The sequence below is a fragment of the Eptatretus burgeri genome, chromosome 13, assembly GCF_056783735.1.
Source record: "Eptatretus burgeri isolate ZD-2024b chromosome 13, Ebu_testis_v1, whole genome shotgun sequence".
NCBI lineage: Eukaryota > Metazoa > Chordata > Myxini > Myxiniformes > Myxinidae > Eptatretus > Eptatretus burgeri.
In genome coordinates, this window is record NC_140973.1 from 8,087,895 (window position 1) to 8,104,415 (window position 16,521).

The 16,521-nt window shown below is 42.7% G+C and overlaps 1 protein-coding gene across 4 annotated transcripts in view; it reads left to right on the top strand.

Moving 5' to 3' along the window:
- Positions 1-16,521, top strand: part of LOC147013780 (cartilage acidic protein 1-like) — a 348,068-nt gene that overhangs the window by 240,211 nt on the left and 91,336 nt on the right. For 3 of the 4 annotated variants that reach the window (XR_015050513.1, XM_085851003.1, XM_085851005.1), the window contains one exon: positions 15,863-16,031. Coding sequence is in view for 3 of the 4 variants with exons in the window: in XM_085851003.1 (XP_085707129.1) it covers positions 15,863-16,031 (169 nt within the window). In the remaining variant the exon portion in view is untranslated. The remainder of the gene's footprint in view (positions 1-15,862; positions 16,032-16,521) is intronic. The other variant, XM_085851004.1, reaches the window with a different exon arrangement.

The following is a 16,521-nucleotide window of genomic DNA, read 5'->3' on the forward strand; positions in this document are numbered from 1 at the left end:
GATTTACCTCAATTTTTAAAACCTTGATTTACCTTGTTTTTTAAAACCTTGATTTACCTTGTTTTTTAAAACCTTGATTTACCTTAATTTTTCAAACCTTGATTTACCTTGATTTTTAAAGCCTTGATTTACCTTGATTTTTAAAACCTTGATTTACCTTGATTTTTAAAATCTTGATTTACCTTAATTTTTAAAACCTTGATTTACCTTGTTTTTTAAAACCTTGATTTACATTGTTTTTTAAAACCTTGATTTACCTTGTTTTTTAAAACCTTGATTTACCTTGATTTTTAAAACCTTGATTTACCTTGTCTTTTAAAACCTTTATTTACCTTGTTTTTTAATCTGAGCTGGGAACATCAACATACATGGGGAAAGGTATTACATAGTTAATTCTGGAGTAGTTTCGGAAAATTACATTAAGAATCTAATAATGAGAGGCTGTTTGGTAATTTATTGATTTTTTTCATGAGAAAGCACAAGAGAGAAGCGTTGAATTATCATTCACAAGTTTAAAAGAGTCATAGCAATGCCGAGGATTGAGCGCTTGCATTTAACAAATGATTGTTTGAGTGGGAAATGTAAACCATTTACATCAGAAGTCAAAGTGGTTGTGCAATTATAATAATTTGTCTACGTGGATTTTCTTGATCATTAATATATGTGCTTTGATTAATGAAAGAAATACCACCAACCTCAACATAAATACATACACATTTCAGGTTAAATTGATTTTTTTTAATTGCGTGGATGAAACGTGTTGTAGCAATGACATCATGCCCCCTATTCTACCTTGTTATTTTGTCCCTCGTGAACTGAGCTGGGAGTTGATGATCCAGATATTTATAATATACCTGTTTGGATGGAGTCTTTGACATGATTCGTGTCAAAACACTTTAATTTGTTAAAAACATTCTTGATTTTGCAGAAATCACAAAACATGGTAGATGTGTTTTGCATTTGCCCAATAATTAAATGTGAATGGGGGAAATGGGGGTGGGGTGCGGGACGAAACTGATTCTACTGTCACTAACATGTTTATACAATTAATCCATTGTAATATATACTGTATGGTGTCCACAGTGTGTGGGTTTGCTAACTCCTCCAGTTTTTATCCAGGCTGAACCAAATTTGGCCTCCGGGATGGTAATCTAATGGGTTAGGCATTAGGGTACCCCATACTCAGAACCCCCTGGCATAGGGGGCAGTGGGGGTATAGGGGTTGGGTTGGGGGGTGGTGGAAAGGGGTTACATGATGGTAATGCACAGTTGAGGAAATGGTATCATGAAAGACATGGCCGAAAAACGTTTCCCAGCAAACCTTACAAGAATGTGGAAAATGAATAGGGCTGCTGAAGTAGTAGTAGTAGTAGTAGTCGTAGTAGTCGTAGTAGTAGTAGTAGTGGCAGTAGTAGTAGTAGTGGTAGTAGTAGTACTACTACTAATAGTAGCAGCAATTATGATTTTTCCAATTTGAGTCGACATCTTCATCATGAAGGTACTTCATTAAATAACATCGAACATTAAAGAAAAAGAAAGGCAAATATTTGTACAGATGATCATATCGGTAGGTCACTGTGCAAAATAAGTTAATTCAACAACCATTACCTGAATAACCATTTGGAGGCGTTGGCTTTCCTTCTCAAAATAATATCATCATGATCATTATTCGTGTTTTGTCCACAGCTTCGTTAGCCTGAAGAGTGGATGCATGTTATATTCTTGGTAACACGTTATTTACTTTTAATGGTTTGTTTCAGTTACAAATGGTGAATTAAGCTGTTAAAAGGTGTTATCCCTTGACAGTTACAAGGCTTTATGGAATATATTGAAATGTTTTCTGCCTTGTAATGTTATGAGAGAGCGAGAAAGATAATTTGGGAGTACCATACTTGGCACTTTGAGTTGCTACCTGAGTGCTTCAGAATAACATTCACTCACAAAATTGCCACCTGAGTGCTTCATCAAAAGCTCAGTTGCATCATAAAGTACAACACCCTCAGAAGTGATTTTGAGCTCATTGTTTCTTTCTGCTAGCCCTTCATTGAGGATTTTAAAGATCCTATGGTCTCTCTACTAATGGTATGTCCACCACAAGGTAACAACAATCCCTGGTTACATGTCCAATTAATGCTTAAGGTGAACCAGCAAGCTGACCTGAGATGTGCATGGTCTTGTGCAATATGGACAGTCATGATTCACTCTCCATGCTGTTGACACAGGTGACCCCTCTGTCCCCCAAGGGGTTTCTGAGTATGGAGGACCCTGATGCTGGATCTGCAAACTTGTTGCAACAACTGCCCGTCACAAGCTATGATCTCAAACTTCTTAGGATTGATGTGACAGTCCTTCAGACTCATCTTGAGTGAGTGTTGGAAGCATTTGCAGGGGTTCCCCAGTGCCTTTTTCTTTTTTAAAGCTTTTTCTTTCTTTCAGTAGAAAGCTATCTGAGGGATGTGATGTTCAGGAATCTGAACAACAAGACCCGTTCATCTCAGCTGAGCCTGCATAATGAGGAGTGCAATTCCAGGCATTTCAGTCTTGGAGACTGAAATGATGGTCAAGCCAAAGTCAGTTGCGACTCTGGAGAAGCAGTTGACAGATGTCCTCATGATTGCGTGCAAACAGAGCACAATCATCAGCAAATAAGAGTTCAGTGACAAAGTACTCACTAATCTTTGATTGAGCACAAAGATCAGTGAGCTTGAAAACACCACTGTCTTTCCAAAATTGAATGAGGATTCATTTCCATGACAGGAAAGGAGTTGCTCAAGGGTGTCGATGCCAATACACATCCCTACATCCCTGCTTTATGCCATTCATGGCAGGGAAGTCATCAGACACATTGCCACCATCCACGACATGACATGATCACACATTCCTTCATTAAATGCTCAAATTATATCCACGCTTATGGACAGCCGAGCTGTTTTAGGATTTGTCAAAGTCCATATTGAAGACCTTGGTCAGATTAACAAATATGGCAAACAAGTTGACAGGTAGTTCATAGCATTTTTTTGAACCATTTGATCCAAGAATACCATATATATATATATATATATATATATATATATATATATATATATATATATATATATATATATATATATATATATATATATATATATATATATTACAGGCCCAGACCAGGAATCAAACCAAAGTCCTCTGGCAAACTGAACCAGTGCTCTACCATCTGAGCAATCTGGTAAACCCACCACCTGAGCAATGCAATTCTTCCACATATAAAAGTGCCACTCTCTTTCCCCCACTTCTTCGGGGGCACTCGCTGCCAAGTATAGGAGCAGCTCAGGCCTGCTCTCAAGAGGGTCTTTTTTTTTCTTTTTTCTTTTTTCCACATATATTTATGATGTTTGTTCTATCCTGTTCATTTCTAATTATATTACTACACCCCCTGTGGTGTTTAATAGTGGGTATATATATATATATATATATATATATATATATATATATATATATATATATATATATATATATATATATATATATATATATATATATATATATATATCGTCCGATGGGCAAGATGAAAGTCGACACTGACTTTGAGGAGAAAATGACCTCTATAACTTTGTCAACCGGACAGGCCAGGATCACCCTTTTGAAGATATTCCCAGCAGTGTAGAGCAGTGAGATCCCACGATGGTTGTTAGTTGGTTTGGCTTCCTTTTTATTAGTAGAAGTGAGTGATGTTAGCATCTTTCAAGTCTTTACTATTCAGGAAGTACTCCTGTGCTCCAGCAATGTCGAAAGCAAAAACTAAGCCTGTAGGCAAGTCGAGATCCACCATGTTTGGAGATTTCTGCAGGCGGCCTATCTGGTCCATAAGCTTTTCCATTTCACAGTTTATTGATGGCTTTGATGATTTCAGTATTTGTTGGAAGGTTAGCAAGGTCAGGTATTTCAAGTCGTTGTTCCATGTCATTGATAATTTCCTGTGAGACAGCAGATGGTTGATTCAGAATAGCTTGGAAGTGCTGAGCACAGCAGGCCAACATCTCACCATGGTCTGTAAGGGGAGTCCTACCATCCTCAGAAGACAGTGACCAAACTTTGCGCCAAAAAAATTTTTTATACCCCCCATATAACTTTCTCATATCATGTCAGTCAGCAGCTTCCTGAAGTTCTTTGGCCTTCTCACTCCACCATGTGTCTTTCATGATACTGTTGTGGTTGACCAAATTCGCAAACCACCATTCAGGTCCCTTAGGTGAGATATCTCTGTAAGTATATGTGTAGTTAGGCCCAAACCCGTTGTTTCGAGGGAATAAATGTCATTCAGTCGGGCTGCGACTCTTCAGGATAGCCGTTTTTCTTTTACTATCTTTATTTTGGACCAGCCGCCATTATTACCACCACCAACCACGTCTCAACAGCCATCACACAACAACCACCAACCACAACGCCGCTTCACAACAACAACCACCAACCACAACGCCGCTTCACAACAACAACCACCAACCACAACGCCGCTTCACAACAACAACCACCAACCACAACGCCGCTTCACAACAACCACCAACCACAACGCCGCTTCACAACAACAACCACCAACCACAACGCCGCTTCACCACAACCGCCACGACCTTTACCATCACAACTCGCCACCATCGCATCCACACCATCTCGCGCCACTCGTGGGCACCGATACTGGACTCGTGCAGGGCGCGCACCGAGCAGCGTATTCAAAAACATCACGGACTTTCCGCAGAAAACGGATCAAAAACGACTCACGCCCACTTTTGTTCCGTCCAATCGGAGAGCGTGGGCGATTTGGCCCCGCCTCCAGGGCGTTGGAGTGAGGTCGCGATATGCAAATTCATGGATCAAAAAGCATCCACGCTCACTTTTCCTCGGTCCAATGGGGAGCCAGTTAGAGGTGAAGGGTCGGAGGCAAAGGGTCAAGGGTGAAAGAGCGAAGCCACGGGGCTTATATAAACGGCTGCGTTCGTCAGTCGCAGTTGTGCGGAGTTCAAGAGAGTTGTCGGTGGAGCTGGAAAGAAGTGGGAGAAGTCAAGAGTGAAGAGTTGGGACGAGCCAAGAGAGGAGACGGAGAGGGCGAGTAGACGGAGCTGTGGAGAGGTGATGGCGGTGAAGGCGGACGAGGGGGTGCTCACGTCGGTGCCGGGAGCTGCACAGGGAGAGGCCAGCAACGCGACCGAGGTCGAGGAGGAGACGCTCGCCGCGGGACCCGAGACAGGGTGATATCCTCCTTCCCCCGAGCATCAGCAACCCCCTCCTGTTTCCCCCCGCGCTGAGATAGTGCGACAAAGGGGGCCCCTTTCCCACCCCCTACCAGACACTGTCCGCGAGGCCCGCGGAGTTGAGGCGCCACCGCCGCTCCGCGTCTCATCATCAGACGGGTAGGCCCGACACGGTCTCGGCCCCAGGCACGCCTACCCCCCTCATCCTGGAGGGTGGTTCTCTTTTCTTTTGCTTTGGGAATATGTGTTGGCGGCGCCGTCTGTGAAGTAAAATTGTATAAGTGTTGCCGTGTGCCCGGTAGTCGGTTAGATCTGCATTGTTGCATTTGCTTTTTGTGTAATATTGCATTGTCTTCTTCTTTTACATGTGCTTTTGGTGGAATTGTATATGTGTGCTTTCCGTTCATCGCGAAATAAATGTGCTTCATGTTGAACTGTTTTCCCGCTTCGCTTCGTCTTTTCTTTCATTGAATCTCCATCTTGCTTCACGTAAAGGGTTGGTCGTGGGCTAAAACGCCCGATAATTAATCGAACCGTCGAGGCCGACGAATAACACCGCTCGGTTATCCCGATAGTACGGAACGGGTCGCTTAAAGTGGCCCGTGTCCGAAGTCGACCTGCGGCGAGGTGCGATCGCCCGGTCTACCCTCCGTGTGGGTACTTAGGTAGGTCGAATTTGGCGAGCAACCCTATCCCACGCGGGGGCCGATTGGCACGATCGTGGTGAGACCGAAAGGTCCACCCGTGACTAGTTCCCGGCGTTAGTCCGAGAGGGTCACGACTGGATTGTCCGTCCGGTGGGCGACGTGCCGCGATTCGAGTTACGTGGCCGTTCGCACGCCGGCGGGCGCGAATCCGCAACAATACTAAGAGTGGACCTTGCAGCAGAGCATACACGAATGAGATATGACCTCTTTGAAGAGCTTCTCTTGTGGGAGAGCCATAATCTATGTTTTGTCTGCATGTCTTCCAATGGGTTATGGATGACTCAGTTATTGCCGTCAAACCAATCATTGTTCCTCTGCTGTCAGTAATAAATAACTTTGGCCAAGGTTTCATATACTTTATCACGGATTTCTTCCCATTCATCTTTTAAGATCAGTGAGGGAAACTGTGATGTAGAGCATTCTTCAAGCTCATGGAAATCTTACAATTTTTACTTCTCAGATACACAGGACTCCTTCAACTTTGTAAAATTGAGCTTAAGTGGAAGTTTCCTCGATGGCATTGCAGTTTTTTATGGTTAGTTAGAGTTTAGTCCTCAGAAGACGATGATCAGTAAAGTTCAGTGCAGATGCACCTCACATGACGCATGCGTGTTTCCCATCACGCAGGTTTCACATCCAAGAACAGGTGACCAGGCAGAATGATTTTTGCCTTTCCGATGGTTTAAGTCTCCTATTATAATTTGTTCATCAGTTCATAATTTGTTAACCCTAACCCTAACAGCTTCTTCATTTCTAAGTACTGACTGGTTGACGTGATGAAGATCACTGTGGAATTGCTTGCTCTTTAGTTGCTTTCTGTATTTGTCAATGTAGGAGCATAAGCACTTATGATGCTCAGGTGATGGTTGCCAGAAAGTGGAATCCCGCAGAGACATCAGCCTTTCATTAAAACCAGGAGGCTGGTTTTCAAGCTGCAAAACGAGGGAAGATTGTACAGCAAAACCAAGCCCAGCCTGTCGGGGCTCATTTGCTGATATTACCCTTCCAGAAGGCTGTATCGCCTGAACCCACTTCATAAAAAATGCCATCATCAGAGAAATGTGTCTTACTGAGTGCAGCAATATCAACACTATACCCAGCTACGTAATGTACCAGGACAGTCTTATGATGATGATTTAGAGAGTTGTCAAGTGGTTTTCAAACATTTCATCCAGTTACAACAAGTTTTATTGATATCTTCTTATTTCAACCATAGTAATTGGATGACTGACCAGCTGCAATAAACTGCCAAGTCAGTACATGAATAGCATTATTTAGGCCACATTTTCTCTACAACTACTTCCTTAACGGCCCCAATTAATGTCTCCTTCTTGTGGGGTCGGTCAGATAAGATTTCTATCCGAAGTGTTTCACCAACTGCCGGCTCGGCCATAATTTCGGATGAGTGTTGAGCAATTTGTCATTTGCTCAGGGTGCCCGTGATAACTCGAACACTCTCCACCAACGACAGACGGGGGTCCCGAGCATGATGTTCATCCGAGGGATGGCACACTTTGTGATTCATCGCTTTGCATGCGAATACCAGGACGACAGTTTAGAGCTGGGTCGAGATTCCAGAATAAGTGAGTTACCTAAAAAAGCTCAAAAGCAAGTGTGCTACCTCTGCATCATCCTATGGAACTTGACGATCATACGGTGTCTTTTGAAAATGAGTCAAGCATAATGTACAAGCACCTTAACTGTTTTTGCATTCATGCATTGACTCAGGGCTGCTTTGGAAGCTCCCTGTGAATGAATAGCATACTGTCCAGCATTAATTCGCAGTTAGGAAATGTTCATCACTTGTCACAGCTGCACTGATGCCTCATCGTGGGTGTGGGATGAGTGAATGGAATGCTCTTGGGGAGATCTGTGCAGATTATCTTCTGGTGCTTTGTAAAATGGAGTTTGCACACCAGGCACCCTTAATTGAGAACGGTTTGAAGTTACTGAGGCTTAACAGATGATCTTTATTACATGATACTCAATTCCAAGTGTCTTGTTCATGTCGTGATGCGTTTATCATTCCAGAAGAGTTCATATCACCCTACCCTGTTTCGATGTCAATCACAGTTTCAACTGGGCTACTCTGCGAATCGTCAATGTTTGGAGGGTCAACCTTCCTCGGTCTTCACCAAACACAACGACAATGTGAAACTAATCCTTTGTCGGTCAAAACCAGTGACGATGTGAATCAATTTCGGGGTCTGTTTGTGGCAGTCCCACCTGAGCAATTAGCTAACTGTGCTGGGAGCACAGGTTAACGTTGCACACACTTGTTGATGTGTCCATTTTCTCCTAATGTCCTCATCGTGAAGGATGAGGACATTCGGAGACGATGGACAAAATTCAACACAGCGTAACAGCTATTCCACAAATCTTTAGAGACTAGAAAGAAATTTTGCCTCCATCTTGAATTACATCCTTGCTGCTGGACTTTATTGGACCTTGCTTCAAAAAATACTTCAAAGCAGCGACATTCTTCAACTTCGAACCAATTATTACTTCGAGTTTGGAGCACACATTTGATGAGATAAAAAAAACAGGAGACATCAGGTTTCGTGTTGCCTTTTAGATATGAAACAAAAGTAATGTACCAATTATCAGCTTCATAATTGTCAGATGAATTCGATTCTTGGCATGATGAATGGAAAAACAATTTTCCAGGTTTAAAATCGCAACTGTAACGCTATACTGGTGTTGAACATACTGAGAATGGGTCTCAGATACAGTGTCAGAGTTGAACAATTGGAAGACAGAAGATTAATATTTGTACATCACAGATATTTTTTGTTTGTTTCAATTTAAAAATACTAAGATTTATATTTTTGCCTTCTAGGGTAGGGGGTACATGTTACCCTTGGTAGTCCAAGGGTAATACCCCCCCCAACACCCCACTCCACCTACCTCTTGATCGATATAATAATTAAAATTAGATCACTGAAGGTTTTGGAAGCACATGTTAGGGGTGTGTGTGTGTGTGTGTGTGTGTGTGTGTGTGTGTGTGTGTGTGTGTGTGTGTGTATGTATGTATGTATGTATGTATATATGTATATATATATGTATATATATATGTATATATATATATATATATATATATATATATATATATATGTGTGTGTGTAAGGGTATCGAGGCTTGTGAAAGAGCATAGCATCAGTAGCAATGGATCAACAGTCAAATTGTGGTAAAGGGAAAGTAGTGGACAAACCATAGCTCAAGAAGAGGAAATGCACAAGGAGGGTGAGACCAGGATCTCAGTGGGTGTAGTAAAGCTCAGCAGTGGAAATTTGAGAGACCATGAGGCGAAAGCATTGTGGAAATGTGCAAAATGATTCTGCACAATGTGGAGTAGTCTGACAGAAGACTTGAAGTCTGAGTTGGAAAAGCTCATGACAATGGATTGAGGAAAACGGTGTTAATGACACAGAGGGTCTTTGATACAGGGGCTTCAAGGAAGACGATATCGGAAGTAGCAGCACCATTCCTTAATGGGGAGTTCGAATCCAGGGCATTCTGGATGAAAGCTTTGTACACCGTTATATGCTGACGACAGCAGAGTAAGAACTTGGCCCTTCAAAGGATTACAAAGTGGCAGCCGACTTTGGAGATCAACTTCGAGGTACAGTGCCTTCAGAAAGGATTCACACTCCTTGACTTTTTCACATTTTGTTGGTACAGTCTGAATTTAAAATTGAGTAAATTAAAAAAAAAATGTTGTCACCGATCTACACAAAATATCCCACAATGACATCGTGTAAACGTGTTTTTAGAAAATTTTACAAATTCATTGAAAATGAAAAGCTGAAATGTCTTGTGTAAACAAGTATTCAACCCCCTCCCCCCCCGCCCCCGAGTCAATACTTTGTGGAAGCGCCTGAGGCAGCGATGATACCTTCGAGTCTTCTTGGGTATGTCTGTATCAGCTTTGCACATGTGGATTTGGGGATTTTCTCCCTTTCTTCCTTCCAGATTTGCTCAAACTCTGTCAAGTTGGATGGGGAGTGTTGGTGAACAGCAATCTTCAAGTACTTCCACAGATTCTCAATGGGATTCAAGTCTGGGCTTTGGCTGGGCCACTCAAGAACTTTCACATTCTTGTTCTGAAGCCATTCCAGTGTTGCTTTGGCTGAATGCTTGGGGTCATTGTCCTGTTGGAATGTAAACCTTCACCACAGTTAAAGGTCTTTTGCACTCTGAAGCAGGTTCTCCTCAAGGATTTTCCTGTATTTGGCTCCATTAATTGTTCTGGCTATCCTTATAAATCTCCTACTCCATACCACTGAAAAGCATGATGCTGTCATCACCACGCTTCACGGTCGGGTTGGTGTTGGATGGGTGATCTGTGCTTCGTTTCCTCCAAACATAGCGCTTTGCATTCACACCAAAGAATTCCCTTTTCATCTCATCAGACCACAGAATCTTTTGCCTCATGATCTCAGTCTTTCATGTGCCTTTTTGCAAACTCCAGGCATGCTGTCATGTGCCTTTTTCTCAGGAGTGTGAAAGAGCATAGCATCTTTCCGGCTGTTTTTCTGTCTGGACACTCTCCCATAAAGTCTTGATTTGTGAAGTGCTGCAGAGACTGTTATCCTCCTGGCAGGTTTCTGGCTCTTGCCATTTGTTGGTTTCACCTCTGAAACAATACCAGGACACTTTGATTGTCCTTCCTTCTTTTCTGCTGTGACACCCTCTGGGGTACTGATGCATCAGCTCGCCATGCTCTGAGGTCGACATGTAAACAGTGTATACATGTGTAAGGACTTGGGGGGGGGTTACTTATTCAGAAGTGAATATCCGAATGAGTGTCAATATAAGTGTTTGTAAACCCCAATTTGCATCGACCAAAATCATATGTGTTGTTAGATTCCCTGTCACCCTTCTCCTCGTCAGGTCAGGTATGGGACCATGTGCTGGAGCTGCTCGTCGCTGCGTCCACTTTCCGCCGATACTCCAGGGGCCTCGGTCTGGCCATCCCCCAGGCAGATGCCTGGCCCATCCCCATCTCCTTGAGATGCCGATCAACCTGCTGCAACCACAAGGCACATGGTTGGCCCATTGGCCTCCTCCACTCATGAGGCTCCCTCGCTGAGAGAAACTGCTGAGCAGGATAAGCATCAGAAAAACGAGCCACATGTCCACACAGCCACAGCTGATGCTCACGGACTATGGACGTAACAAATCTCATTTGAGTCTTTCTCAGCAACCGCTTGCTGGACACAAACTCCGACAAGCAATAGCCAAGTATTCTCCAAGGAGACCTGATACCAAAGGAATTAAATCTCTATCTCAGATCCCTGTTCAGAGTCCAAGTCTCACAACCGTAGAGCAAGACTGGAAACACCAAGGACCTAAATACTTCGACTTTCGTCCTGCACAGGTACCGGCAGCACCACACCCCATGATCCAGTGAATCCTTGACTCCCCAGGCCCAACCCAAACGTCTATTGACCTCTGTCTCACAGCCAGTAGAGACATGAATATCACTCCCAAGGTAAGCAAATCTATCCGTGACCTCAACATCCTCACCACAAACAGGTACAGACAAGATGGCAGCATCCAAGATGTCGCTGAAAGCCTGGATCTTAGTTTTGACCCAGGAAACCCATAATCCCAGTGTCTGACTCCTCATTCAGTACCTTGAGGGCCCCCAAAAGGACATCCAGAGTCTCTGCAAAGATAACTGCATCATCTATGAAATCAAGATCGGAGATCTTGACATTCCCAAACGATGCACCGCAGCTTGATCTCTCCGACATCCTCCCCAGAATCCAATCCATACAAGCACTGAAAAGTGTGGGGGCCAGTACACACCCCTGACGAACTCCAGTAACAACTGGAAATAAGTTAGAGATTGTATCACCACATCTCACAGCACTCTCAGTATCAGAGTAGAGGTCAGACATCAGATCGGTCAGTTTTGGTGGCTCCCCACGAAGACCAAGAATCCTCCAGAGGGCATCCCGATTCACTGAATCAAACACTTTGCAGAGATCAGCATCAGCTGCAGGCAGCCCCTGCCGAAATGTCATCTGTGTTCGGTGAGGACCCGCAGAGGAATAGAAGGTCAATCGTTGACTTATTTGGTGTCAAGCCTGACTGCTCTGGATGCTGGTGCTCAAACAGGTTATCCTCATGTCTGTCTCTTTATGACAGGATTTGATTATGACGGGAGGATTTAATTATGCACGACGATATTCTTGATTATTTATATTTGACATTTGCACGTGGTACATGCTTGGGAGCCTCATTGTTATGCATTGCTGTCTGTGATGTCAATGATTCGCCAATAAGCGATGACACCGGTCCGGTAGCTGAGGTGGTGCGTAGCATTGGGATTTTCATGTGTGTACTATTTGTGAACGTCTTTATAGCTGTTTAGGAACTCTGGGAAGGGTTTGATACAGCATAGCACTTACCTTGTGTTGGCCTTCTTGGTTGCTTTACACAGCAGTTTTGGAGAGAAGAGCATGGGAGGTGTTAATTTATTTATATAATCCTAGCCACCTGGGTTTAGCTGATTAGGTGAACTGATTGGCTATTCCTTCTATTCACAGGTGAGAGATTTGGGTGGGTCTTTCTTTGATATGTATGTATGTATAATGTATATATATATATATATATATATATATATATATATATATATATATATATATATATATATATATATATATATATATTATGAGCAGCTTCCCCATTGTCTCAGGTCACTCACCTGTATTTGATTTTTCATGAAGTTATTTTAATTTATTTTTTTCATTGTTTTATATTTTTATTTACAGATACTTTCCAACAGTTCTGTGATTTTTTTTCCTGGTGTAAAGGCTTCGATGTCCGTCGGCACATAATAAATCTACTGTGCTTTCCCATTGTCTCAGGTCGCTCACCTGCATTTTTTCTTTTTCATTTGTTTATATTTTCATTTATGAATTTTATCTGATGATTCTGTGATTTACCCCAGTGTACCGGCTTCGATGTACATCGGCACGCAAAATTTCAGCTTTCTACATCACCTAGAAGATACCGATCTTTAATATCAGTCAGTGAGCCAGTCAGTGGTTACAAAGAGCTTTACATAATATATTGTTATGTTTGTGGGGTAGATGGAAGAATTTCATAGTCAAGGTCAGATTGCATATTGTAGCATGGTCCGTGGACGAGCAGGAAACATCTCAATGTAAATTAAGTCGGGAAAACTGTCACCTTAAGATTGTTACGTGTCACCACATTGGGGGGGGGGGGAGGGGTGTATTGTGTTAATTAGGTATGGTTTAAGGTTAATTTCTTCCAGTATGTGATTTCCCCCTGTGATCTTTTCCTATGTTTTTGCATTTACAAGCCAGCAATAAAAGAATTACGTTTCAACAACATAGCTGAACATTTCCAAGTAGGCAGAAACCCCAAATTTGCCCATGTGCTGGAGTAAGACGTCAGCCATTGACTGTTGCTGGGTCGTGAAGCGTGTACATTTCTGAGAGGAGAGGAGAAGAGAAGAAGAGCGCTCCTCGTGGCCTAATCTCAGGGCCTCAAATCGTCCCGTCATATGGTCAAGGAGAAAGTTGGCGTCCATTTGTGACGAGTAGACCTGGTGTAAGAGAAAATCGGGGTCGGCATCTTCATTCGTGAGAAGAAGCTGTACGGTGGTTGGTGAGCCTGGCATTGGAATACCCTCCGTGCGAAGTACCTCACATTCGTGACCACAAAGAGTGACTTGGCACCATTTTTGGTGCGGCTTCCCACACAGTGACTCTGCGGTTCAATCGCCAGGCTACTAAGAGATCATCTTTGGACACACAGCTACAGTAAGAGCCAGAATAAAGGGGGGATTTTCTTTTATTTTATCTTTCCCCTTGTCTGTTTCTGTAACTATGTTGAGACGCCTCAAATTTAGGCTTTAGTTTAACCTCACCTTTCATTACCTCATCGTTTGATTTATTTCCATTATTACTCATTGATTTATGTTCATTAAACCTTCATTTGTAAGATGTATTTTGTTTATTCATTGTGGGTTTGAGTATAAACCCTTGTGCTTCCATCCTGTTGAACACCTCTGGTACGTGCTTTTCCACTTCCCATCCCGCGTGTGCTATAATCTCCAAGGATCTCGGCTGTAAAATGCATGGAGCATGACGAATGCTCCGCCAATCTCCAATGGACATAAAGTCTAACACCAAAGTGTCACCTCCAACCTGGAGGCCTCAGCCTGGTGATGCTGTGCTCTGTTTGATCAGGGGAGCGCTCATCATGCTCCATACATTTTGATTTACCCGCCGATCGCACCACGTGCCTTCTGGTTGATTGGTCTGCATTAGCAGGAACAACCATATGGGTGGCAGATGGACGGACGGTTGTTTGTGGATTATGCAGTTTTACTGTGTGACACATAATCCGTGACTGATGCTCACCATTACAGCCAGGAGGTACGATTGATGTTTGTGTGTACATCTATACTAATAAATGTCAGTGTAACCTCCTCCATAATTCCAAGACCATGAAACTGAACACCTGAATCTTTTCATGCATAATAAGAAAACTCTGAGGAGGTGCAAGAGTGAAAATTGGATGTTTGGGTTAATTATAACACCCCTTTTGAAGATAATTAACGGCCTTATTTAATTATAACCTTTATCAGGTGCGTTCTCAGTCACCACTCCAAATGGGGTCTTAAGATGTATTCAAGGTAACCTTGCCGGGGTCTGAAGCCGCCGTGTTTTTTTTGGGATGCTCAACCATACTTTGACTTGAAACAGGCCAGAACGATTTCTTAACGATGAAGTATTTTTTTTATACTTTCCTCACTCACATCGAATGCCTGTACATCATTGCTACGAATCACTGTACACATCGCTTTTGTAAGTACTATAGTTTTCAAATTCGGAGCTTCGAGCGATCTCATGCATTGTATGAAATGATTTTCCACGATCTACTCTCACAAGCTAATTAAAGTAAGTCATCAAAATATTATTTCAGCTTTGAGGATCGGATGTCGGCCAGACGAAGAAAATGTCGAAACCTGTTGTGAAATCTGATAATTTAAAGAAATAACAAGTGTTATAACTAAGCCGATATACCTATTTACTTTAAGCAAGCAAGGCTATGTTCCCTCCTTCTCCATACATACACAAGAAATATGATATTTACAAAGCAGTAAAACTTATCTTTGTCTACTGTTTGGAGAATTATATTGAGTGAAAATTTTTTTTAGGAACGTGCCAAAATTAACCAGCTTCATTGAGCGATATCATTTAATTAATGCATTCACTGCTCGACCACATGCCCTGTGCCCTGAGCGACTGCGTATCCATAGCGTCTGCCTGATCTGTGACTATATTTTCATAGGTTTTGCGAGGTGCTGTACAGGAAATCAAAGAAAATCTGGTGAAAAACGGACATTTTAAATAAAAGTTATAACGTTTGTGCGGACCCTGAACCGACGTACCACGTGACACGTGCACAGTTGAACAGGCAACATGGCGGATTTTCTGAAACGTTGATTACACGGGCGATTGAACATTGCGATGTCTCCAGAGTTGTTCTGCATTAAGCAGCAGCTTTTTTATGGATAAAATCATTATTCGAATGAATTCTTTTTTTCATTGATTGCTTCTTGCGCGGTGAAGACCGGCTTTAAAGATAAAGGGATCCCATATGGTATGCAGTGACAGCCTGGCCAATCGTTCCTTATCAACCGTTTCATTATAGTGCTTGCATTAGTGTAAAAAGCCACTTGCCGAGCACCCATTGTCGATAGCAGTACCGCTAGAGGATCGTTCACTCACTGCGGACACTTTTTCCACACCACGTCATTCAGACATATATATATATATATATACACATACATACATACATACTTACAGTACATCAGGTTCCCATTTGTTGTGAATATATTGCTTTTGTTGGAATCCCCTTTGTGATTTTTTTTTTTTACAGGGAAAGGGAAACAACTGGTTGCGGGTGATTCCTCGCACTGAGGCTGGAGCATTTGCACGTGGTGCCAGGGTACAGCTGCATATGGAGAGAAGCAGCCCACAGCTTCGTATCATTGATGGAGGTTCAGGTTATCTTTGTCAGATGGAGCCTGTTGCCCATTTTGGTCTGGGTAAATCTTTCTCAATTTGCATTTTGATTTCATTGATATTTACCTGATTATTTGTTCCGGCAGCACCGTGATGCAAAAAGAGGTCATGACTATTTAAATTAGCAGATTAATATGATCAGTATTACTCATACTCTGTAAAGAACAAATAATGGTAAGACTGTGCCAATACAATACAAGGGGAGTTCAAAATGTTTTTGGAACAGTCAAAGATATGCTACGCTATCATTTATTTTTGTTGTGTGTGTGTGTGTGTGTGTGTGTGTGTGTGTGTGTGTGTGTGTGTGTGTGTGTGTGTGTCTGTGTGTTCTGCAATGGGATATATATATGCACTAACAGAGTTACTTGGTGTTGCCTGGTGGGGGTGAGAATCAGGAGAGTCAGCATGGCTGAGAATGGGGCAGGCAGATCGGAGTCAGGAGAACTGCCGGGGTTGGGATGGGGGAGAACTGTGTGGTGGGCAGGAGAGCGAGAACACCAGTGGGTAAAGGGG